At 42.4% G+C, this 27,382-nt stretch overlaps 1 protein-coding gene across 1 annotated transcript in view; it reads left to right on the top strand.

Moving 5' to 3' along the window:
* LOC106592909 (adhesion G protein-coupled receptor E5-like) overlaps nt 1-27,382 on the top strand; it is a 39,041-nt gene that overhangs the window by 5,970 nt on the left and 5,689 nt on the right. Inside the window, exons 2-8 of the mRNA XM_045709967.1 lie at nt 13,754-13,963; nt 15,088-15,131; nt 15,458-15,568; nt 15,755-15,908; nt 16,008-16,127; nt 17,616-17,860; nt 18,455-18,640. Coding sequence (XP_045565923.1) covers nt 13,754-13,963; nt 15,088-15,131; nt 15,458-15,568; nt 15,755-15,908; nt 16,008-16,127; nt 17,616-17,860; nt 18,455-18,640 — 1,070 coding nt within the window. The remainder of the gene's footprint in view (nt 1-13,753; nt 13,964-15,087; nt 15,132-15,457; nt 15,569-15,754; nt 15,909-16,007; nt 16,128-17,615; nt 17,861-18,454; nt 18,641-27,382) is intronic.

Raw genomic sequence — 27,382 nt, 5'->3', positions numbered from 1 at the left:
CACTAAAACTGTCTATACACACTAAAACTGTCTACACACACTAAAACTGTCTATATACACAGTCTGTAATGATACAAATTTATTCCATTTTAAATTCAGGCTGTAACACAACTAAATGTGGAAAAAGTAATGGGTTGTTAATACCTTCTGAAGTCTCTGTATGTCTTTACAAAACTGCATTTGTCATCTTTTGTCCCCCAAAGGGAATGAAGTTGGTCGATGACAAATACACATTTTTAAAGACATATGGAGTCTTCAGAAAGTATTCTCAACCCTTTACTTTTCCACATTTTGTTGTGTTACAGCCTGAATTTAAAATGTATTAATGTAGATGTTGTGTTACTTACCTACACACAATATCCCATAATGTCAAAGTGTTTTTTTGTTGTATAACATACACGTTTTAAATGAAAAGCTGAAACGTCTTGAGGCAATAAGTAGTCAACCCTTTGTTATGTCAAGCCTACATAAGTTCAGGAGTAAACATGTGCTTAATAACAAGTCACATAGTAAGTTGCATGGACTCATTCTGAGTTCAGTGATAAACATGAATTATCATGATGATGTGGCTGGAGACACTTTTCTTGTTAAAAGTCCAATATCTTGACAACTTTACTGCTGACATGCACAACATAATGAAACAAATACCAAAATATAGTTTTTGAGTGATATTCCCCTTTATGTTTAGTAACCTAGCTATAATATCTCTGTCTTCTCTCCTATACTTCAGTTTAGTAACCTAGCTATAATATCTCTGCCTTCTCTACTGTACTTCAGTTTAGTAACCTAGCCATAATATCTCTGTCTTCTCTCCTATACTTCAGTTTAGTAACCTAGCTATAATATCTCTGTCTTCTCGCCTATACTTCAGTTTAGTAACCTAGCTATAATATATCTGTCTTCTGTACTATACTTCAGTTTAGTAACCTAGCTATAATATCTCTGTCTTCTCTACTGTACTTCAGTTTAGTAACCTAGTTATAATATCTCCGTCTTCTCTACTATACTTCAGTTTAGTAACCTAGCTATAATATCGCGTCTTCTCTACTGTACTTCAGTTTAGTAACCTAGCTTTAATATCTCTGTCTTCTCTACTGTACTTCAGTTTAGTAACCTAGTTATAATATCTCTGTCTTCTCTACTATACTTCAGTTTAGTAACCTAGCTATAATATCGCTGTCTTCTCTACTGTACTTCAGTTTAGTAACCTAGCTTTAATATCTGTCTTCTCTACTGTACTTCAGTTTAGTAACCTAGTTATAATATCTCTGTCTTCTCTACTATACTTCAGTTTAGTAACCTAGCTATAATATCGCTGTCTTCTCTACTGTACTTCAGTTTAGTAACCTAGTTATAATATCCCTGTCTTCTCTACTATACTTCAGTTTAGTAACCTAGCTATAATATCTCTGTCTTCTCTACTGTACTTCAGGTTAGTAACCTAGTTATAATATCTCTGTCTTCTGTCATGACGTTGGCCTCTTTTGGTACAGGGAGGACAGTTGACCCCCTCCCTTTTGCACCACCACCCAACCTACCTTCCCCCCAACCCAGGCCCTGTGTGTAAAGGGTTGTAAAAACTCTAAAATTCCAGGAGAGTCTCTGGCCACATGGCCCATAGAGAGACACAGGAAATTCTTCCAACTCATAGAATTGGAGAGCCAAGCGACATTTTGTGTTCTGGAGCAGGTATGGAAGATTGGTGAAGAATCCAGCTATGAACTGATCCGCTTGGTACAATTTTGTGATACTCAGAAGAGACAATATAGCCATATTACCATAAAACTGTTTATATAATATCCTCAGCTTGAGACTTGCATCATAATGGGTGTATAGAATGTATTAATAAGGATAAAGCTTTTATAATACATTGAGATGCTATTGTACTGATGTTAATGTGATAGAATTGTATTTCTGTAACCAAGTCTAGCTCAGTCATAGGCACGCCCCAGGGACACATAAAGGACCAGGCGTCATTTGAGTAGCCTGTTCGATGGGCACTATAAAACACCCCCTGATTTACATTTCCCCAGACCAGGCCTCCACTCCATGGCCAATAGGTTTTACCATCCAATTCCTCTACTGAAAGTGAACCATATCACGTGGTTAACTTTTAGACTATCGAGACCGACAGAATAAGAACAAGTCTTTGATATTAATTATTAGTCTGCAGCTAAGTAAATTATATCATCGAACGCGAAGACCAACGAAACATCCATTCTAACCGAGAGAGAGAGAGAGAGAGAGAGAACGCGGAGAAAACTCCCCAACAGAACCGAACTCTCCAACCAGAATCAGAACGACACACTGAGCGTAAATATATATTGATTGCAATTGTTCCCGAATGAGTGAGCCTTCAATTGTCAATTGTTAATATTAATGAACTCTGTAGGTGTGCATTCTCAGCTGACCGTTTATGACCCATTGTCTAACAGACCAGCCATGCCTGTTAGCCATTAGCGCACATTACTATACCAATCCTTTGTGACGATAATTACTGTTTGTATGTTTTCTGTTAATTACTTAGTGTAGTAAATAAATGATTTTAAGACAATTGATGTATGGATGATTTTAGTAAAGACTGGGTTCGTGCAGATACAACAATTTACGACGTTTGGAATGAGACTGGACTCGAGGTAAAATACAGCATTTAAACCAGAAGATAATCGGCCTATACTATAATAGAATATAATATTATAGTACAGGAAAGTTATATTAGGAAAATTATAGCTTTGTAATCTGAATATTCTCCTTGGTGCCCCGATCTCCTAGTTAATTACAATTAAACGATTAATCAAGTTAATCGCGTGATAATAATTACAGGGAGCTAATTGATAAACATGTCTTCAGTTTAATGGTACCCCCAAAGACACGACATATTGGAGCCCCCGTGCGAGGAATCTAAGATAGAATTGGACTTTGCTGTGAAATTCTATATATCAATTGTGCAAACAGAATTGTACAAACAGCTGCTGTCTAAAAAAAAGTGATTGTGCATTTTCCATTGAGAGAAGCTGTTTAGAGTAGCTCCGGTCTTATGTCGATAGCAGTGAGGGATAAATTCCAGATTTAGTCCGTTAGGCCAAACGGTACTATTTCTGTCGGTCAATATGAACTTCTAGAGTAAGGTTAGAAATTAGAAGTTAACTGTCCGGTAACCTCAAATAATTTGCCTACCGCACTAAGACAGTGTGGGCAGACCGTATGCGTATTTGTATTTAAGTACCGTGTTGCTCCGGTCAGCATAAACGACAGCAGAATATGCTGAATGGGGTTAAGGTGAGACGCCACTAGAAAACCCACCCTTTCCATAGTGAAAGGATCCTATTTTGGTGCTTGGAAGGATACTCTTGAACCAAGTAGCAATAGCTTAGCGTTAAGGGCAAGCTAACAGAGAGGGAACATTTCCTCTCCCCGTAACACGTTTAAAATTCCTCCGCTAGCGACGGAAGTCCGACCTTTGTACTTCTGTTTAATTTCAGCATTCTGCACCCTGGTGGTGAAGAATTGCCAGTACATCTCTAGGGGAAATTCAAACGTGGAGCACGTCTCATTCAATTTAACAAGTGAAATTGCCAGATTTACCTTTTCAAGTGGATCTTTCAAATAATATCCAAAATTGATTGGGCGTCTACAATGAGACATGATTAACTTTTTCCAAACTTAACTTAGATGAAGCAATGCTCTCAGGTTAATTGAAAGTTAATTCCCAGATAGCCTATACAGGTTTGATATATCATAAATAGATGAATCAGTAAAATCTGCTTTAGCAAGGCACAGTCAGTAAAACCCCTTTACTGACGCTCAGCCCCAGGGAGGAGCGTACCCTAGTGGTGAAGGGTCCCAACATTTGACCTACGGTTTACACTTATGATATCCAATCAATGGAGATTGTATGGATTATCGTCTCATTCAATTTAATAAGTTAAATTGTCGAACATACCTTTCTAGGTTCTTCCAATTAAATGAGACAACTTAAACCTTGCATATTAACCTGGATGAAGCAACCTCTCAGGTAATTCAAGTTTAATACCCAGATAGCCTACCCAGGTAGGACTAATCATTGGCATTGATTAACAAAATTTGCTTTTGCAAATTCATTCACGTCCAACTTCCACAGTACTGTACAGTACTGATGGTTCATTAACGTCTATAAATAGATTAAAATCGTCTTTGCAGCTCCCCACACCCCACATTCCAAAATTTTGGAAAATTAGGAAAAACATTTTTTCCTTTCAAATGTTCTAATAATGTGCAGGCTATCAGAGGGGGTGGTCCCCACTCGCCCGCTAATTAGTGAACCTTCACCCGTAAATGGACCTCAGCAGCGATAACAACCCTAATTATGCCATTAGTGGAAAAGCAGACAACAATGTTTTCCAAAATCAACCATCGGGCGCAGGCCTCGTAAAGGTTCTCTCCAGTCTAGCTCTGATGTCTTGCCATCCGAGATTGCCATCTGTCCAATACCGCAGTGCACAGCTGAAGCACAAGCAGGTAACGGTAGACATAAAGGGACAGGTGGAGAGAACCGGGAAACCAATGACAAATGCAGAAAAGGGAAAAATTCTGCTAGCTATGGAACTGCGTTCGAAAACTGAACAATTAAATGTAATTGCAAAAACGTATGAGATGAACAAGCACAAGCTCTTCAACAAAATCGTATTCTACAGGAACAAAATCATATGCTACAGGAACAACTCGATTTAGCCAAAACTAAATACGATGATGTCCACGCCAAACTAGATAAATCTGAAGAGTTATCTACAAACAGGAGCGCTCAACTTGACAACATGCATGCTGTTTTGTTGAATGTTACTCAAAATAACACGGTGCTCCTCAAAGCGCTGCAGACCAAAGACGATCAGTTAATGAACACAGTAACAAAGTTGGATGATAAATCAGCAGAACTTATTGAAGTCGCTGACCAAATGAATGATGAGAGAACTCAGGTGATGAGGATGGAAATATTGATTTCTAAGCAAGCAGAGGAAATCTCATCACTGAATCTCTCGCTCCGTACTCAAGACCTCTATCTGCAAACCATGACAGATAAGTTTGAGACCGAAAGGAGCAGGTGTGACACTCACATGTCCAAAATCAGTACTCTAAGCGCTCAAGTGGACTCTGCAATGCAGCAGAATTCCACCCTTAGGTACCATCTGGAGGAAATCCAGAATGGTCACGCTCTACAGCGCAACTTCCCATCCAAGCAACCAGAGCCCTGTACTCGCAGGAGTGAAGACAATAGGTTTCAGACCTTGCCTCCCTCATGTGTCCCTCAGTCTTCTCCTCTTGGCCCTTCGGCACTGAGTAATATGGCGCCTCTTGGCCAACAACAACAAGGCTTGGCTTCCTCTCTTGGCCTTTCGGCCCCAGTTTCTCCACAGGATGAAGCCAACCCTCTCCGCCCGCTTGGCGCGGAATACCTTGACAAACTCGTCAAGAATTTCCCCACCTTTGACCCCGTTACAGGTCAGCCAAACGATACTGAGACGTTCCTAGCTGACTTGGAGGACGCGTTGGGTGGCTACCCGAATGCTACGGGTTCTGACAGGGTTTACCTGTTGAAGCGAACGTCGAATAGACACGTGACGAGGTTCATTCGTCTACAACAGCAACACGTGCTAAATGACTATGCTAAACTTGCCACAGCTTTGAAATTAGAATTCAGTGGTTCTGCGACTCGCAAACACGATAGCTCACTGGCTAACACCGTCAAACAAGCTCGGAACGAACACCCACAAGCTTACTATCATAGGCTTCGTTCAGCTTACTTTGGCCTACTCACTGAAACAGGAATGGAAGAGCTGTTACCATTCAAACAAATGTTTCTGTCAAACATGTATCCCACCTTCATTACCTACTTGGGCCCTGCAGCCCACGTTGGCTTGCCTATCTTACAACTCAGAGAGCTTGCAAGCACAGCTTTTGAGGCATCAAAAGTTCACAACGCTAAGAGCCCTGACCACTCGGTTTTGAAGTTTAACCAGGAGCACTCACTCCAGTTAGAGGGTGCATTATCAGGTATTGGAGCGTCGAGAGATGACGCACAACAACAGTTTCTACCACGAAACCATGATTCCAATAATCTCCGCGGTCGAAATAACTGTAAAGTACGTAGCCATCAACATGACTACCGCTACAATCGACCCGTTCGCTACGTTCCTGCACCCAACCCACAAAAAGTGTCAGAGCACAAGGGTAACAAAGGGTTGGAGGACGATCAAAACGTAGACCAATGTTCTCCAGAAGTCCCACTACGGGAAGAACTTAAGCGAGAACAATTTGATAAGAGGGTAAAAGATAAGTCACAAGGACTAGACGGGGAATTACCGGACACCAGGTCCGCAGGAATTAACACCCATAGCAAGGACGTTAAAGTTCAAATTTCTCCCGCTCTCATTCAAGACCCTATCCAGGGCCCGCTTGATCAAGAAACAAGCCCCCGGGCTCTGTCTATAGACTCTGATACAAAAGTTGCGAAGAAAAAGGTCAAACGCTTCGTTAAAGCCAAGCCCACTCAAAATTGGAGAAGTCAATCTGCTTCCATCTTGAACAGAAATGGCACATCACGTCGTTGCGAACGACCACTCCACTTTGTGGGGAATATGTCCACTAACCACGAATCTAAACGGCCATACCTGGAAACAGTCCTGGAGGACTGCTTAGCTTGTCATGCGCTAATTGATTCGGGTGCGACAATATCACTCATCTCTCAAACATTGTTTGATGATCTCAAAAGGGCTTTGAAGCCAACTAAACGTTGGTTAAAAGTGGAACGATGCGACACTAAACTTCGAGGGGTCACTCAGACTACCTCGCCTCTCACATTGAGAGTCATGCTGAAACTACACTTCCAGGACATATCGCTCGTTCACCCTGTGTATGTTACCAGCCTCGAAACTGTAACCCTGCTACTTGGAGCAGACTTGATGGATCGGTTACTCCCATTGATGGATTGGAAAACCAACCAGGTATGGTCACAGGCCACAGTGCCTTCTCCACTGACCACACTGTCTCCCCCTAACGCTAGCTGCAACGCAGTCATTCACGAGGGGTATCTGTCGAAAGCACCCCTTGGGAAAAAGACGTTTAGAAACCTCTTGGTACAGAATCCGATCCACGGAGATAGTACGATATCTCGACACATTCCATCAGCCAACCTGATTGACCATTCTTTTCATGATTTCGAGCCAGCTGTCTCTGTGAATAAGCAACTTCCCTCCTCCTTGCAGTCGTGCAATACGATAGTTGAGATGAACTTTTCTTGCCCTTGGGAAACTTCCGCAAGCACTGCGGCCATCTCAGCAAGTAAAACATTGATGCACAGAGTATACTCTGCTTCCGATGATACACATTCCGCTTTGTTGGGGACTGTCACCCCTTACAATGACAATAATGGTGTCAGTCCAGCAACTGACCCGATGACTCACACTGGTGAAATACCTTGCGATATCACAGATCGATATCCTCGTCTCAGTTCGCACGTACTGAAGAGGTTACCACACACGGACGCGGTGGTGACTGACATGCCTCGACAGCCACTGAGCGTTTTGAAGCACAAACACCAGGAGATTTGGTTGAAAGGTTAAAGCCATTCTCATAACAACGCGGCCGCTGACAACTCGTACATAGGGTCCGACCTTTTCATTTGCGCATCGGACACCAACACCACTCGCTGGTGGGGGGGTCCCGAGGCACAAAGGGGGGGAATAGTAGCCCAGACCCATGATGAGCCTCATCGAGGCCGGTGGGTGGGTCAAGACTACGGACAACACCGTACGAGGCCGCCAGAGCATAAATCAAATCTAGTTGTAAACTCTCCTATGAGAACAGTGAGGAGCAGACAGGCCCCTAGACGGGGATTATCTTAGAAGACATCTAAGATAGTACTGAGGTGTACCACACTGGTCGTAAAGGAAGTCCAGTGGACTTGTCCACCTCCAAAACAAATGGCAACAATAATCATTCTTTGCCATGTGTAGGTTCAACTACAATACAACTAGTAAAATGCTCCAATCATGTGTTCCGGTAGATAATATTTCAGAATAAATCGGTAGGATAACTGGTCCCCTTGAGTACCAGTACCAATACTAGCAACAGTCAGTCCAGCTACAATCAGTAAGAAGGTTAGAGACTTAACCAATCAAATTACCATTGACAACAGCGACATAGGAGTCACTCAGAGTGCAACACGTGGAGGGGAATCTCCAGTGCACTCTTCCAATGGTTAACACACACGTCACTAATAAATAGGACCCTCCATTCAGGAGGAAAATTATTAGAAGTCATGAACCATGATCACACCATGTATGACTGGTCCAATACTTAAAGAGTACTTCCGTCGTGAGGTTAGCTCCTCCGTGGATAACATAGCTATGAAATGGGCTTCATACCTATCGCCACTACAATAGTGGAAGACAGTGACTTGTAGAAAAACTACTACAGACTCCCTTGACACCAATTCTGACTGACCTCCAGGCATTGACCTGAAAATGACCTGACTACGTCAGACTCATTCTGAACAAGTTGTAATCTGCCCGGATACTTGGTTTTCTTCCCTTGACATGCGCGCTTGTGTAAGCATAAACGCACATGCACAACGGAACATCCAATTAGGATTTATGCTAGGACCACTTAAGGGCCCAAGCAATATACCAGCCTTAGTAAAGTTGAACATTTACTTCTAGGCCTTTGACTCTACAGCACTCACCAGTTTTCTTCTCAGAAGTCCATAGGTATCCCTGTAGACTGCCCAAAACTAGTGCATTACAGCTGTAGACTTATCATATAGTTCAACTTAGGATAGCGCCTAAGCAACACACCAAGTAGGAAAAACCCTAGATATGGCATTAGAGACAATGCCATGATAATCATTTTGCCAGAACATTGGGCGTATATAGAATACAGTCCAATTAGATGATTTTTTTTGTGTGAACTATATTTTGTATATTTTTTTGTTTTGTTTATGCTTTCATTCCTTTTCGGTTCAGTTCCTTTGACACTTAGGAAGTGATAGAGCCATAAACAAAGTCCCCATACAACCATCACTTAGTGCCACAACGCCGCTCATTGGGGAATGAATGTAATTATATATATTTCATGAGTGTGTGTGCGTTGTTAACATCTGCCTAAGTTACTGCCCAGATCTTCCAGTCTGGACGACGGGTCCGGAACGGCGACCCCAAATCCGGACACCCACAGCCTATCCTTGTGGCGGCATGCCCGCTGTCAGAGAGACTACCAAGGTAAACCACCAGAGGGGGGGACCGCAACGGCGATCACCAACCAGGACATCCCCTGGCCCTTCCTGGGGTACTTTACAGCTTCCAGGGAACCTACCAAGGTACACCACTAGAGGAGACCGCAACGGCGATCACCAACCGGACATCAACTGCCCATCCTTGTGGTGGACGGCTCCGCTTTCAGAGAGCCTACCAAGTTCAACCACCAGAGAGGACTGCAACGATGATCTACCAATGGGACATCACGTGGTCATGATTTTATGTTGATTTGTAACTTGCAGGATAAACAAGATCCAAACCACCAGGGGGGGTATGTCATGACGTTGGCTTCTTTTGGTACAGGGAGGACAGTTGACCCCCTCCCTTTTGCACCACCACCCAACCTACCTTCCCCCCAACCCAGGCCCTGTGTGTAAAGGGTTGTAAAAACTCTAAAATTCCAGGAGAGTCTCTGGCCACATGGCCCATAGAGAGAGACAGGAAATTCTTCCAACTCATAGAATTGGAGAGCCAAGCGACATTTTGTGTTCTGGAGAAGGTATGGAAGATTGGTGAAGAATCCAGCTACGAACTGATCCGCTTGGTACAATTTTGTGATACTCAGAAGAGACAATATAGCCATATTACCATAAAACTGTTTATATAATAGCCTCAGCTTGAGACTTGCATCATAATGGGTTTATAGAATGTATTAATAAGGATAAAGCTTTTATAATACATTGAGATGCTATTGTACTGATGTTAATGTGATAGAATTGTATTTCTGTAACCAAGACTAGCTCAGTCATAGGCACACCCCAGGGACACATACAGGACCAGGCGTCATTTGACAAGCCTGTTCGATGGGCACTATAAAACACCCCCTGATTTACATTTCCGCAGACCAGGCCTCCACTCCATGGCCAATAGGTTTTACCATCCAATTCCTCTACTGAAAGTGAACCATACCACGTGGTTAACTTTTAGACTATCGAGACCGACAGAATAAGAACAAGTCTTTGATATTAATTATTAGTCTGCAGCTAAGTAAATTATATCATCGAACGCGAAGACCAACGAAACATCCATTCTAACCGAGAGAGAGAGAGAGAGAGAGAGAGAGAACGCGGAGAAAACTCCCCAACAGAACCGAACTCTCCAACCAGAATCAGAACGACACACTGAGCGTAAATATATATTGATTGCAATTGTTCCCGAATGAGTGAGCCTTCAATTGTCACTTGTTAATATTAATGAACTCTGTAGGTGTGCATTCTCAGCTGACCGTTTATGACCCATTGTCTAACAGACCAGCCATGCCTGTTAGCCATTAGCGCACATTAGTATACCAATCCTTTGTGACGATAATTACTGTTTGTATGTTTTCTGTTAATTACTTAGTGTAGTAAATAAATTATTTTAAGACAATTGATGTATGGATGATTTTAGTAAAGACTGGGTTCGTGCAGATACAACAATTTACGATGTTTGGAATGAGACTGGACTCGAGGTAAAATACACCATTTAAACCAGAAGATAATCGGCCTATACTATAATAGAATATTATAGTACAGGAAAGTTATATTAGGAAAATTATAGCTTTGTAATCTGAATATTCTCCTTGGTGCCCCGATCTCCTAGTTAATTACAATTAAACGATTAATCAAGTTAATCGCGTGATAATAATTACAGGGAGCTAATTGATAAACATGTCTTCAGTTTAATGGTACCCCCAAAGACACGACACTTCTGTACTATACTTCAGTTTAGTAACCTAGCTATAATATCCCTGTCTTCTCTACTAAACTTCAGTTTAGTTACTTAGCTATAATATCTCTAGATTGGGAACAGTTTTGAGATCATTAGAATATTGAGAATCCCACATGTTGATAGGCTCCCCCTTGTTGGGAATAAAGGACAGTGTGACATCAGAAATAATACCAGTAACCTTCTCCGATATCCTCACACCAGCCTCACTAATAATACTAATCATCATCATCATCATCATCACTATCATCATCACTATCATCATCACAACTATCATCATCACCATCATCATCATCATCACTACTATCATCATCACCATCATCACTACTATCATCATCGACATCACTACTATCATCATCGTCATCACTACTATCATCATCATCATCATCATCATCACTATCATCATCATCATCATCACCATTACTATCATCATCATTAGCATCATCATTCATGCCACCTCCTCTCCCCTGTAACTATTCCCCAGGCCGTTGCTGTAAATGAGAATGTGTTCTCAGGCGATTTACCTGGTAAAATAAGTAAAACAAATAAAAATTAAAAGGATCATCATCATCCACTGCATTTAAACATGGAAAGATGACTGGGAATATGGACAAATAAAAACAGTGTAGTTATTCCCTCCCCAAGGCAATCAAACAAGCTAAATGTCGGTACAGGGACAAAGTGGAGTCGCAATTCAACAGCTCAGACATGAGACGTATGTGGCAGGGTCTACAGGAAATCACAAACTACAAAAAGAAAACCAGACACGTCTTGCTTCCAGACAAACTTAACACCTTCTTAGCACAATGAAATGTGAAGAAATCAATGGTGGTGAGCACTTATGAGTATTAACCAGAGAGGTGAAGTTATTTCTCTAAAATTCAGTATCACAATTTGACCCTAATAATTAATGGAAAAATATTAATAACTGAAACAGCATAATATGTAAATTAATTAACATAGAGCAAAATTCCAATATAATTAACTCAAATTAACACTGAGCTCTTGAATCTTTTTTCTCAAAATAACAAATACAGAGAACCTAACCAAAGCCTCCAACATTACATTTCTGAAGTGACTAATTAGCGACTTTTAACAACTATAAAATGAATAGTAATTAGCGGAACTTGTAAATGAGCTATTGAATAAAGTTCCATAAACCAGATGCTTAAGAATCATTAACTTGAATGTGAAATGAATCAAACACAACAGCAGGCTCTTCGCTGAAGGCCACATCCCAACCTTCTGGTTTAGCTGTTTCCCAGAAACTTCTCCCGTCACCAAAGGAAAGTCTATAATCCTGAATGCTTTTGCAGTCGGTACGGGTTATTAAATGTGTGAACTATGGTGAAATAAATGTTTAAATACACATTTTCTGAAACTCACTCCCTAGTCCAGATACTCAGTAGTAGTTGCTACAAGAGATTACCGCATAATCCCAGGTGGCAGCACACCGTTAGCGACAGATTACTGCATAATCCCAGGTGGCAGCACAGTTTTAGAGACAGATTACAGCGTAATCCCAGATGGTAGTAAACCTTTAGGGGCAGATTACCTCGCAATCCCAGATGGCAGCACACATTTAGGGAGATATGGAGTGAATTTGGTAAATTCAGGAAAAGTAGGCACCACGAAGACAATCAAATATATGCAATGTGGAGAACAAGTATTTTACTGGTGATTATACCCATGTGTCACGGTTGTCTGAAGGAGCAGACCAAGATGCAGCATTTATGTAGTTCCACATATTATATTTGTGAAACTGAATGCAATACACTTAAATACTTGAAACACAAAAACAACAAACTGTGACGCAGAGAAGAAAAACACACTACTCAAAATATAATCACCCACAAAACACAAGTGGGACAAACATCAACTTAAATATGGCCTCCAATTAGAGACTACGGCAACCGGCTGCCTCTAATTGGAGGTCATGCCAAAGAAACACCAACCTAGAAATACAAAACTAGAAACTAAACATAGAAATACAAACACCCCCTGTCACGCCCTGACCTACTCACCATAGAAAATAACAACTTACTATGATCAGGACGTGACACCATGGGCCTATAGTACAGTAGCCTATGAAATAGACTGCCATTTGGGATGCACAAATTGTAAAGGAGAACGTTTTTTGCATCCCAACGTGGTCCAGAGTACTGTGGTGTAGGCAGGGATGGGAATGAAGCTAGTCCAAGGCTAGTATTTGTCAGATATGGCTAGTAGAAAATATGCCTAACTAGCCCGTCTGTGACATTTTGTATTTTAAATATCTCATGGCACATGTTTTGGACCCGGGCTAGTAATAATCTACCAGCCCGGCTAACAAGTGTCCGTAATCCGTAAATTCCATCCCTGGTAGTTCATTCAGATGAAGACTGTAGCAAGCAGTTGTAAACAGTTGCAAAATGTTTAGTAACAGAAACGTTTTACTCCAAACGAAATTCCCTTTGCAATGAAAATGAGAGTTCCTAAATCAGTCCCTGAATGGGGAAGAATACAAATAAGTCCAGAGTTCAATCTGATGGCTTTAAGCCATAAATTATTGTGATGTTGAGTAACAATCCCACATGGTTTTGTTGATAGGTTCCCTCTTGTTGGAACACTTTACAATGTGACATCAGAAAGAATACATTCTGGACCAATAACAGGCTTAGTGTTACTAGTAGACTTATATTTCATGGCTATCAATAATTGATATATTGAAGCTTAAAGTGATTGTCTGGTTAAATAACTCTCTCCCTCTCTCCTCACAGGTCTTCATTTCAGTCTACTGGGAAACCTAGAGGCCAGGGATTGCGGCCTGGGCTTCATAGCCAAAACAAGAAAACAATGTGTTGATACAGATGAGTGTAAAGAGTGGGACAGTACCCCACCCTGTGGAAGTAATGCCGCATGTTACAACACATATGGGAGCATCTACTGTCACTGTCTACCTGGGTTCAAGTACACTGGACAGTGTACTGGTGAGTGTGTGTGTGTGTGTGTGTGTGTGTGTGTGTGTGTGTGTGTGTGTGTGTGTGATGCAAGGGTCTCAGTTCATGGTCATCTATAAATTAGGAAGTGCAGCTCAGTTTCCATCTAATTTTGTCGGCAGTGTGCACATAGCCTGTCTTCTCTTAAGAGCCAGGTCTGCCTACGGTGGCCTTTCTCAGTAGCAAGGCTATGCTCACTGAGTCTGTACATAGTCAAAGATTTCAGTCACAGTGGTCAGGTATTCTGCCAATGTGTACTCTCAAATAGCAAATAGCTATTCTAGTTTTCACAGTTTTTTTGTAAATTCTTTCCAATGTGTCAAGTAATTACCTTTTTGTTTTCTCATGATTTGGTTGGGTCTAATTGTGTTGCTGTCCTGGGGCTCTGTGGGGTCTGTTTGTGTTTGTGAACAGAGCCCCAGGACCAGCTTGCTTAGAGGGCTCTTCTCCAGGTTAATTTTTCTGTAGGTGATGGCTTTGTTATGGAAGATTTGGGAATCACTTCCTTTTAGGTGGTTGTAGAATTAACAGCTCTTTTCTGGATTTTCATAATTACTGGGTATCGGCCTAATTCTGCTCTGCATGCATTATTTGGTGTTTTACGTTGTACACTGATCCCGATAGTACTTTCCCAAACAGAAGTCACTGCTGTGCAAATCGCCCCGTAAGGACAGGTCTAGGTTCAGTTGTACTGTGTAAGCCTGGATAATGATGATCAGTAAGGGACTATGTAAACTGATCTGAGTGTGGTGCTTATATTATTACAGATAACATGCACGTGTGATGGTTGTTAGTTCTCATTGTGTTGTGCTGTGTACTGTTGTGTGGTTGCTGTTGTTGTGCAGGTGTGATGGTGATATGTTATGTTGTGTAGTGTTGTGTTGTTGTGCAGGTGGGATTGTGTTGTTTTGTTGTGTAGGTGTGATTGTGTTGTGTCCTGTTGTGTTATGTTCTGTTGTGTTGACCTGTGTAGTTTTGATCCAGGTGTGATGGTTGTTTTGTAATATGTATGTGTTGTGTCGATCCAGGTGTGACAGTCGTGTTTTGTAATATGTACAGTTTGTGCTGGGTAGTGTCGATCCAGGTGTGACAGTAGTGTTTTGTGTTTCCTTCAGTACTGACCTGTGACCAGGTCAAAGAGGATCAGACTCCTGGACAGGTGAGTTCTAAACCCTGACACCTGATGTCACTCATAATGACTAACAGTTTAAGGTGACATTCATGGGATATGGCAGTGAGCAGTCAGTGAAATATCCAGAACATTTATAGAATATGGCAGTGAGCAGTCATTAAAATAACTGATTTCCAAATACTGCAACTCACTTTTGCAAATTATAATGAGTTTTAAAATCTCTCTCTCTCTCTCTCTCTCTCTCTCTCTCTCTCTCTCTCTCTCACCACTTTAGAAACAAGTGTTTTAATTAGTACTTTTAAGTGCTATCTTCTGGGACTATAATATATGTCAATATATTTCCTCTCTCTCAGACTGTTCCAGGTTTAGCTGGTCTCCTGTCTCTGATGAGGAAAAGCTGTCTGGCGTTAAGTAAATCTGGGGACGCAGCCAGAGGGAGACTGACTGGAGAGATCCTACTGGAGGTTAAACACACACACACACACACACACACACACACACACACACACACACACACACACACACACACACACACACACACACACACACACACACACACACACACACACACACTGCAATCATGCATGCATATAAACATATACACCTCGTTCACTCACTTCCTTTTACCTGTTTCCACTTCCTGTGTGTAGAATGTCTTCACAGAGATAGACAGTTTCCTGTCTCAAGGTATCCTAAGCAACAGCTGGGAGGTGAGTGGGTTGCTAGGTGCCGTGGAGGACACCTTGATGCTCATCGGGCCACAGCTCAGAGACACCCACACCACCATGGAAACAGACCACACAGGTAACACACGCACACATACACATGAACTTCCAGACAAAAACTCACACATGCACACACACACACATCTTCCTTCACCGTTTCCCTTGTCCTTGTACACAGAGGCAGAGCTAGCAGTGAGGAGGGTACAGACTCCGCCCATTGGGCCAATCAGCCTGGCCAATGACAATGCTCGACTGGACATCAGCTGGGAGACAGCCACCGGCAACGGGACATACCCAGGTAGGCTACTCATCATCATCATCACCATCATATCTATAACTAAGTACTGTATCTTTTAGTACCAGTAACTTTCCCAGGTTGCCTAGAAATCCTGGATTCCGCATTTCCTGCTTATTCAAATCAAGCAAAGTAAAATTGGATTTGTTACAGGCATCAAAATGCTTACAAAAAATAGATAAGTAAAAAATAAAAAAAATATTAAAGAGCAGCAGTAAAATAACAGTAGTGATGCTAAATACAAGGGGTACCGGTACAGAGTCAATGTGTGGGGGGCGGGTTAGTCGAGGTAATTGAAGTAATATGTATATATAAGTAGAGTTGTTAAAGTGACAATGCATAGATAATAGCAAGAGAGTAGCAGCAGCGTAAAAAAAGGGGGTGGGAGGGTAACTTATTTGATTAGATGTTCAGGAGTCTTATAGCTTGGGGGTAGAAGCTGTTTAGAAGCCTCTTGGACCTAGACTTGGTGCTCCGGTACTGCTTGCCGTTCGGTAGCAGAGAGAACAGTCTGTGACAAGAGTGACTTAATGGTCTTTGACCATTTTTAGGGCCTTCCTCTCACACCGCCTGGTACAGAGCTCCTGGATGGAAGGAAGCTTGGCCCCTGTGATGTACTGGGCCGTACTCATTACCCTCTGTAGTGTCTTGTGGTCGGAGTTGCCATACCAGGCCGTGACGCAACCAGTCAGGATACTCTCGATGGTGCAGCTGTATAACTTTTTGAGGATCTGAGGACCCATGCCAAATCTTTTCAGTCTCCTGAGGGGGAACTTGAAGCTCTCAACCTGCTCCAGTACAGCCCTGTCGATGAGAATGGTGATGTGTTCAGTCCTCCTTTTCCTGTAGTCCACAATCATCTCCTTTGTCTTGATCACATTGAGGGAGAGGTTGTTATCCTGGCACCACATGGCCAGGTATCTGAACTACTCCCTATAGAATGTCTCATCGTTGCCGGTGATCAGACCTACCACTGTTCTGTCGTCAGCAAACTTAATGATGGTGTTGGAGTCGTGCTTGGCCATGAGTTGTGGGTGAACAGGGAGTACAAGAGGGGACTGATCACGCACCCCTGAGGGGCCCCCGTGTTGAAGATCACCTGTGGCGGCATTTCAGGAAGTCCAGCATCCAGTTGCAGAGGGAGGTGTTTAGTACCAGGGTCCTTAGCTTAGTGAAGAGCTTTGAGAGCACTATGGTGTTGAAATCTGAGTTGTAGTCAATGAATAGCATTCTCACGTAGGTGTTCCTTTTATCCAGGTGGGAAAGGGCAGTGTGGAGTGCAGTAGAAATTGTATGATCTGTGGATCTGTTGGGGCGGTATGCAAATTGGGGTGTAGGGTTTCGGGATAATTTTGTTGATGTGAGCCATGACCAGCCTTTCAAAGCACCTCCTTATTCCAGGAATCTTCCAACCAGGAAAGCTGAAAAACCTGGGAATTCTAGGAAAGCTACAAGACATACTGGTAACTTGTTTCATTCTGTGCTTCACAGGTTTCACTCTGGCTGGGTTGGTGTGTTACAAGACAGTGGAGAGATCTGTCAACAACTCCTTCCAGTACCTCACAGACACAGACAGAGACACAGACACAGACACAGACACAGACACAGACACAGGAACCGCCACAGCATCAAAGCCTAGTTACCAGATCAGTTCCAAGGTGGTAACAGCTCTCGTCAGTAACCCAGCAACAGACCACCTCAACCAGCCTGTCATCCTCACCTTCAAACATCTACAGGTATCATTTGATAATATAACATATGCCGTAGGGCTGATGTTAACATATCAAGAATGTAAATATTCTAGTATATCATAATCATACAGCTACAGTTAGGACTTGCATTTTTCCACATACCGACGATGGCCTCACATACCGACGATGGCCTAACATACTGACGATGGCCTCACATACTGACGATGGCCTCACATACTGACGATGGCCTCACATACCGACGATGGCCTAACATACCGACGATGGCCTAACATACCGACGATGGCCTAACATACTGACGATGCCCTAACATACTGACGATGCCCTAACATACTGACGATGCCCTAACAGACTTACGATGGCCTAACATACTGACGATGGCCTAACATACTGACAATGCCCTAACAGACTGACAATGGCCAAACAGACTTACGATAGCCTAACAGACTGACGATGGCCTAACATACTGATCTGTTGAAGAGACAGTTCTCTAAGAAGTGCTTAGCCAATGTTTCATCCTCTTCTCTCACTCTCTCTCTCTGTCTCTCTCTCTCTCTCTCTCTCTGTCTCACTCTTGCTGTCTCTTTCTCTCTCTCTCTCCCTCCCCCACCCCTACCCCAGGTGAGGGCGGAGTCAGCGGAGATGAACTATACCTGTGTGTTCTGGTCGGAGGGGCGTGTCCATGAAGAGGGAGGGGCGTGGTCAAGGAGTGGCTGTACCAAAGTCAAGTCTAACGCTACACACACCGTGTGTTCCTGTACCCACCTTAGCAGCTTTGCTGTTCTCATGGCCCTCTACCCTGTAAAGGTACACACACACACACACACACACACACACACACACACACACACACACACACACACACTGGGTGATGTCAAGATAATGCTCCTTACCCTATGTTGTCAGTTGAGCAGGTTGAGTAATGAGTTAAAGGCTGTGTTGTTTTCACTCAACTGAGGATAGTTGAAGCTGCTTAACATTAACTGAGGATAGCTGAAGCTGCTTAGCATTAACTGAGGATAGCTGAAGCTGCTTAATGTTAAGCATCTTCAGCTATCCTCAGTTAATGTTAAGCATCTTCAGCTCTCCTCAGTTAATGTTAAGCATCTTCAGCTCTCCTCAGTTAATGTTAAACATCTTCAGCTATCCTCAGTTAATGGTGAGCATCTTCAGCTATCCTCAGTTAATGTTAACAGAGGATAGCTGAAGATGCTTAAAACCTCTCTGGGATATGTGGGACGCTAGCATCCTCACGCCACCTCAACAACAGCCAGTAAAAGTGCAGGGCGCCAAATTCAAAACAACAGAAATCTCATCATGAAAATTCCTCAAACATACAAGTATTATACACCATTTTAAAGCTTAACTTCTTGTTAATCCAGCCACAGTGTCTTATTTCAAAAAGGCTTTATGGCGAAAGTATACCATATGATTATGTTAGGTCAGCGACCTAGTTACAAAAGAACATACAGCCATTTTCCAGCCAAAGAGAGGAGTCACAAAAAGCAGAAATAGAGATAAAATGAATCACTAACCTTTGATGATCTTCATCAGATGGTACTCATAGGACTTCATGTTACACAATACATGTATGCTTTGTTCGATAAAGTTCATATTTATATCCAAAAATCTCAGTTTACATTGGTGCATTATGTTCAGTAATGTTTTGCCTCCAAAACATCCAGTGATTTTGCAGGGAGCCACATCAATTTACAGACATAATCATCATAAATGTTGATATAAGATACAAGTGTTTTACATAGAATTAAAGATACACTTCTCCTTAATGCAACCGCTGTGTCAGATTTCAAAAAAGCTTTACGGCAAAAGCACACCATGCGATAATCTGAGTACAGCGCTCAGACACCAAAACAAGCCAGACAGATACCCGCCATGTTGGAGTCAACAAAAGTCAGAAATAGCATTATAAATATTCCCTTACCTTTGATGATCTTCATCGGAATGCACTCCCAGGAATCCCAGTTCCACAATAAATGTTTGTTTTGTTTCGATAAAGTCCATATTTATGTCCAAATACCTACTTTTTGTTCATGCGTTCAGTTCATTATTCCAAATGCATTAGGGGCATGCACGAAAAGTCAAAAAAGTTGCATTACAGTTTGTAGAAACATGTCAAACGATGTATAGAATCAATCTTTAGGATGTTTTTATCATAAATCTTCAATAATATTCCAACCGGACAATTCCTTTGTCTTTAGAAATGTAAAGGAATTCAGCTTGCTCCCTCGGCCATGCGCGTGACTGAGCTCATGCCATTTTTCCAGACACCTGATTCCAATAGCTCTTATTCTCTCCCCATTCACAGTGGAAGCATGAAACAAGGTTCTAAAGACTGTTGACATCTTGTGGAAGCCTTAGGAAATGCAATATGACCCCACAGACACTGTATATTGGATAGGCAATCACTTGAAAAACTACAAACCTCAGATTTCCCACTTCCAGGTTGGATTTTTTTCAGGTTTTTGCCTGCCATATGAGTTCTGTTATACTCACAGACATCATTCAAACAGTTTTAGAAACTTCAGAGTGTTTTCTATCCAAATCTACTAATAATATGCATATCCTAGCTTCTGGGCCTGAGTAGCAGGCAGTTTACTCTGGGCACCTTATTCATCCAAGCTACTCAATACTGCCCCCAGATCCCAAAGAAGTTTTAACATTAACTGAGGATAGCTGAAGATGCTTAAAACCTGTTACGGCTAGACGTTCTGCAAGCGGAACGTTTCGACAACATCCGGTGAAATTGCAGAGCGCGAAATTCCAATTAAATTATTAGAAATATTTAACCTTCTTGGAAATACACATGCAATATGTCAAAATAAAGCTTAACTTCTTGTTAATCCATCCACCATGTCAGATTTCAAAAAGGCTTAATGGCAAAAGCAAACCATGCGATTATCTGAGGACAGCACCCCACCATACAAACACATGAAAATCATATTTCAACCAAGCAGGTGCGACACGAAAGTCAGAAATAACGATGTAAATCATGCCTTACCTTTGCAGATCTTCTTCTGTTGGCACTCCAATATGTCCCAGAAACATCACAAATGGTCCTTTTGTTCAATAAACTCCTTTTTTATATATCCCCAAAATGTCAATTTATTTGGCGCTGTCACGTCCTGGCCAGTATAAGGTTAATTGGTGTTGTAGTTTGGTCAGGACGTGGCAGAGGGTATTCGTTTTATGTGGTTCGGGGTGGTGTGTTTTGTTGAAGGGGCATTTGGTTTAAGTATTCCGGGGTTTTTGGGCACTGTTTGGTTTTCAGGTATTCTATGTTTAGTCTAGTATGTCTGTTTCTATGTTTGGTTAATTGGGGTTAGGACTCTCAGTTGAAGGCAGGTGTTGTCTATCTGCCTTTGATTGAGAGTCCCATATATTAGGGTGTGTTTGTGTTTGTTATTTGTGGGTGATTGTTCTGTGTTGAGCCTTATGCTTTGCCAGACTGTTTGTTGTTGTTCGTTCATTCTAGTGTTTTGTTATTCATTTTGAAACTAAATAAACGTCAAGATGAGCCTGCACTTACCTGCTGCGTTTTGGTCCTCCTTCACCGACGACAACCGTGACAGAATCTCCCACCAACTAAGGACCAAGCAGCAGATGAACGAGGAGGAAGGATGGACATGGGCCGAGTTAAGGAGGAGTGTTTTCAGGGCGATGGAAGAGTTTCGAAAATTCGAGAGGCAGCCCCAATAATTTTTTTGGGGGGGGCACAAGGGCAGTTTTGCGGGGCAAGAATGGATCCCCAGGCCAGCTCCCTGCAGTAGCCTGGATGTAGGTGTTCCTAGTCTGGTACGTCCAGTACTAGCACCACGCACCAGGCTTCAAGTGCGTAAACCCAGCCTCGCCAGTCAACAGTCACCAGAGCTGCCCGCCAGTCAACAGTTGTCAGAGCTGCCCGCCAGTCAACAGTCGTCAGAGCTGCCCGCCAGTCAACAGTCGTCAGAGCTGCCCGCCAGTCAACAGTCGTCAGAGCTGCCCGCCAGTCAACAGTCGTCAGAGCTGCCCGCCAGTCAACAGTCGTCAGAGCTGCCCGCCAGTCAACAGTCGTCAGAGCTGCCCGCCAGTCAACAGTCGTCAGAGCTGCCCGCCAGTCAACAGTCGTCAGAACTGCCGGAGTGGCCAGACTGCCCCGAACTGCCGGAGTGGCCAGACTGCCCCGAACTGCCGGAGTGGCCAGACTGCCCCGAGCTGCCGGGGTGGCCAGACTGCCCCGAGCTGCCGGGGTGGCCAGACTGCCCCGAGCTGCCGGGGTGGCCAGACTGCCCCGAGCTGCCGGAGTGGCCAGACTGCCCCGAGCTGCCGGAGTGGCCAGACTGCCCCGAGCTGCCGGAGTGGCCAGACTGCCCCGAGCTGCCGGAGTGGCCAGACTGCCCCGAGCTGCCGGAGTGGCCAGACTGCCCCGAGCTGCCGGACTGCCCAGACTGCCCCGAGCTGCCGGACTGCCCAGACTGGCCCGAGCTGCCGGACTGCCCAGACTGTCCCGAGCTGCCAGACTGCCCCGACAGCCTGGAACGGCCAGAGCCGGAGCCACCTCCAGAGATAGGTAGGTTGGGGAGGGGGGGTGTAGCACAGTGCCGTCGTTGACGGCAGCCACCCTCCCTTCCCTCCCTTTAGTAAGGGGAATTTTTCTTTTTGGTGTTGCTTGGGGTTATTTTTGTTAAGGTGCTTCCGGGGTTAGCACCTTTAAGGGTGGGGGTACTGTCACGTCCTGGCCAGTATAAGGTTAATTGGTATTGTAGTTTGGTCAGGACGTGCAGAGGGTATTCGTTTTATGTGGTTCGGGGTGATGTGTTTTGTTGAAGGGGCATTTGGTTTAAGTATTCCGGGGTTTTTGGGCACTGTTTGGTTTTCAGGTATTCTATGTTTAGTCTAGTATGTCTGTTTCTATGTTTGGTTAATTGGGGTTGGGACTCTCAGTTGAAGGCAGGTGTTGTCTATCTGCCTTTGATTGAGAGTCCCATATATTAGGGTGTGTTTGTGTTTGTTATTTGTGGGTGATTGTTCTGTGTTGAGCCTTATGCTTTGCCAGACTGTTTGTTGTTGTTCGTTCATTCTAGTGTTTTGTTATTTTGGTATTCATTTTGAAAATAAATAAACGTCAAGATGAGCCTGCACTTACCTGCTGCGTTTTGGTCCTCCTTCACCGACGACAACCGTGACAGGCGCGTTTGATTCAGAAAAACTCCGGTTCCAACTTGCCCAACATGACGACAAAATATCTAATAAGTTACCTGTAACCTTTGTCCAAACATTTCAAACAACTTTCCTAATCCATCCTTAGGTATCCTAAAACGTAAATAATCGATACAATTTAAGACGGAATATACTGTGTTCAATAGCGGACAAAATGAAAGTGGAGTGAGTTCCAGGTCGCACACACCAAACAAAAAAGTGCTGAATAGCCGTACTTCTTCATTTCTCAAAGGAAAAACATCAACCAATTTCTAAAGACTGTTGACATCTAGTGGAAGCCATAGGAACTGCAGCCAAGTGCCTCATAAATCTATTTTCCCATAGAAGACCAATAGAAAACACAGTCAACTCAACAACAACAAAAAAATCCTGGATGGTTTGTCCTCGGGGTTTTGCCTGCCAAATAAGTTCTGTTATACTCACAGACATTATGTTAACAGTTTTAGAAACTTTATCCAAATCTACCAATTATATGCATATCCTAGCTTCTGCGCCTGAGTAGCAGGCAGTTTACTTTGGGCATGCTTTTCATCCGGACGTGAAAATACCGCCCCCATCCCAAAGAGGTTAACATTAACTCAGGATAGCTGAAGATGCTTAACATCCACTGAGGATGGCTGAAGATGCTTAACATTAACTGAGGATAGCTGAAGATGCTTAACATTAACTGAGCTCTTTGTCTTAAATGGTACTGATGGGTCTTCAAACAAAACTAGTTAAATTTGTTAAAACCTGTTAGGGACAGATGTTCCGCTAGCGGAACGCCTCACCAATATCCAATGGTATAGAGTGGCGCGAATTACAAATACCTCAAATGCAAAAACTTCAATTTTTCAAACATATGACTATTTTACACCATATTAAAGACAATACTCTCCTTTATCTAACCACATTGTCCGCACTAACCTTTGATGATCTTCATCAGATGACACTCCTAGGACATTATGTTATTCAATACATGCATGTTTTGTTCAATCAAGTTCATATTTATATCAAAAACCAGCTTTTTACATTAGCATGTTTTGTTCAGAACTAGCATACCCACCGAAAACTTCCGGTGAATTTACTAAATTACTCAAGATAAACGTTGACAAAAAACATAATTATTAAAAAAATTATAGATACAGAACTCCTTTATGCAATCGCGGTGTCCGATTTTAAAATAGCTTTTCGGTGAAAGCACATTTTGCAATATTCTCAGTAGATAGCCCGGCCATCACAGGCTAGCTATTTTGACACCCACCAAGTTTGGCACTCACCAAACTCAGATTTACTATAAGAAAAATTGGATTACCTTTGCTGTTCTTCGTCAGAATGCACTCCCAGGACTTCTACTTCAACACCCAATGTTGTTTTGGTTCCAAATAATCCATAGTTATATCCAAATAGCTCCGTTTTGTTCGTGCGTTCAAATCACTATCCGAAAGGTGACGCGCCGGCGCGTTTCGTGACAAAACATTTCAAAATATTCCATTACCGTACTTTGAAGCATGTCAAACGCTGTTTAAAATCAATTTTTATGCGATTTTTCTCGAAAAATAGCGATAATATTCCAACCGGGAGACCGTTCAAACACTGAAAGAAGAAAATGGAGTCGTCACATGCATGCGCGCGCCAGTGCCATTGTTCTCCAACCGGGAGACCGTTCAAACACTGAAAGAAGAAAATGGAGTCGTCACATGCATGCGCGCGCCAGTGCCATTGTTCTCAGAAGTACCACTCTCCAAAACCTCTACTGTTTTTCGCCCAGAGACTGCAGAGTTATCATTCAACGTTCTGGCGCCTTCTGAGAGCCAATGAAAGCCTTAGAAAATGTCACGTTACAGCAGAGATCCTGTATTTTCGATAAAGAGGCTACAGATGGCCAAGAAATGGTCAGACAGGGCACTTCCCATATAGAATCTTCTCAGGTTTTGGCCTGCCATATGAGTTCTGTTATACTCACAGACACCATTCAAACAGTTTTAGAAACTTTATGGTGTTTTCTATCCAAATCTACTATTTACATGCATATTCTAGTTTCTGGGCAGGAGTAATAACCAGATTAAATCGGGTACGTTTTTTTATCCGGCCGTGAAAATACTGCCCACTATCCCAAACAGGTTAACCTGGTGAACAGGCTAATTCTCTCTTTCCCTGCATCCCTGCATCTTGATGTTATAGAGTGGCGATTTTAGCATTTAAATCTTGGTAGGGCAAACCCAAATAAATGTGGGATGCATGCCAGCAAAGCCACTACACAACACAACACAACACTAAACAATACATTAATTGAACCATAACAGTGACAAACGGTGCCCACAAACTGTTAGGGCCTACATAAAGCTGTCCTAACAGCAGAGTCCCAACAGCAGTTCCAACACCTTACCACTGTTACACCTGGCTATCAGCTGAGCCTTGTCTGGCAGCGAAACAGTTCATTCAGCCTCATTTACTGCCTTTTAAAAAAACATAGCTGATATGGCTGACTTGCTTAAACAAATGTGGTTTCTACTGACAATTGACATGTACAAACTATGGCATAAGGGGATGACAAGCGGATAAGAGGGAATCCGTCATTTCGATTAAGACATTAATGAGCGAGCGACGACGGATGTAGTCAATATATCTATTTGTTCAGCAATTTTGAAATGTACATTGACAGAATTTAGAACATGGGCCATTCTTACAGTGTACTCCCTCTACACCAAGTCAGAAACGTAGGATAAATAAAGGGGGCAGATAAACAGACAATGTAAGCTCTTACAATATTCAATGATTACATTTCTCTAAAACAGGTTGTAGGCTACATGTGCACCACCAAGTTAGAACAGTAGGTGAAATTAAGAGGTGAAAATTGACCAAATTATTAGGGTGACACATGGGCTACTAACAGATTACTACACAACATACACTAAGTTTTACTTTCTTAGCTACAGTATACATATCTCCCTTGCATATTACATCATTTAAACAGCAGCATACATGACATCTTTGGACTCACCTTATGAAGGTGGCACGGCGGTCCTATGTGGGCAAATTTTGTCATCAAACTTTGTTGTCAAAGTCTGGCATTCTCTGGATTTATGGTGGGAACTCTGAAAAAAACACACACAGCCACTCCATTGAAGAGAAGGCTAGGGGTTAAATGGTAAAAACACACACAGCCACTCCATTGAATAGAAGGCTAGGGGTTGAATGGTAAAAATACACAGCAACTCCACTGAATAGAAGGCTAGGGGTTGAATGGTAAAAACACACACAGTCACTCCATTGAATAGAAGGCTAGGGGTTGCTTTGCATTGTTTGCAGTTAGCCACTGATTCCTTACAAACCACTTATTGTTGAATTTGCAATTTTCCAACTTGTTGTGTGATCTTTATGTCCAATGGCCGATGAGCACCGATACGTTTTATCTATAATTTCTCTTCATTTTTTTCTCTTCATATAACAAGGATTAAAAATAATTTGCCAGTAGATTGTCGACTTGATTCATGATGATGACTGCTAGCTAAGACTTTGAAAGTAGGATGTTGACATGATCAGTCCAATCAAAGCCACTGTACATATAATGTGATTTGATGTAATTTTATCTGTGGCCAATGACCTTGAGCCTTCTTGGAAGGACACTTGTAGTATAACTCTATGGCAGGACCCAAAGGGCTGGCATTTTGGATGTCTACCCTTACTAAGGACTTAAACTTGGCGATGACGTAGTGCCCGCATTAGTGACATAACACTGAGCCAAACACAGCGCAATGCTCCTATTTTCTGCTGCCTCACCCCACCATCACAGAAAGCACTGAGCTAGGTTGAAACACCTGCATTTTGGAGCTGCCTCACTCAAGAAAACTAAAAAGAGACCGTGTTTCTATGCGGCTTTATTAACTCAATGATATATATATATATTTATACATTGTTTGCAAATTGATGTGTGACAGGTATTAATGCCAAAATAGCATGAAAACAGGCAAGCCCAAAACCAAAAATAAATGTATACAATTGAAGTCGGAAGTTTACATATACCTTAGCCAAATACATTTAAATTCAGTTTTTCACAATTCCTGATATTTAATCCTAGTAAAAATTCTCTGTCTTAGGTCAGTTAGGATTACCACTTTAATTTAAGAATGTGAAAGATAAGAATAATAGTAGAGATAATGATTTATTTCAGCTTTTATTTCTTTCATCACATTCCCAGTGGGTCAGAAGTATAAATACACTCAATTAGTATTTGGTAGCGTAACCTTTAAATTCTTTAACTTGGGTCAAACGTTTTGGGTAGGCTTCCACAAGCTTCCCACAATAAACTGGGTGAATTTTGGCCTATTCCTCCTGACAGAGCTGGTGTAA

Source organism: Salmo salar, chromosome ssa02 (assembly GCF_905237065.1).
Source record: "Salmo salar chromosome ssa02, Ssal_v3.1, whole genome shotgun sequence".
Lineage (NCBI taxonomy): Eukaryota > Metazoa > Chordata > Actinopteri > Salmoniformes > Salmonidae > Salmo > Salmo salar.
This window is presented reverse-complemented; position numbering and strand designations above follow the sequence as displayed.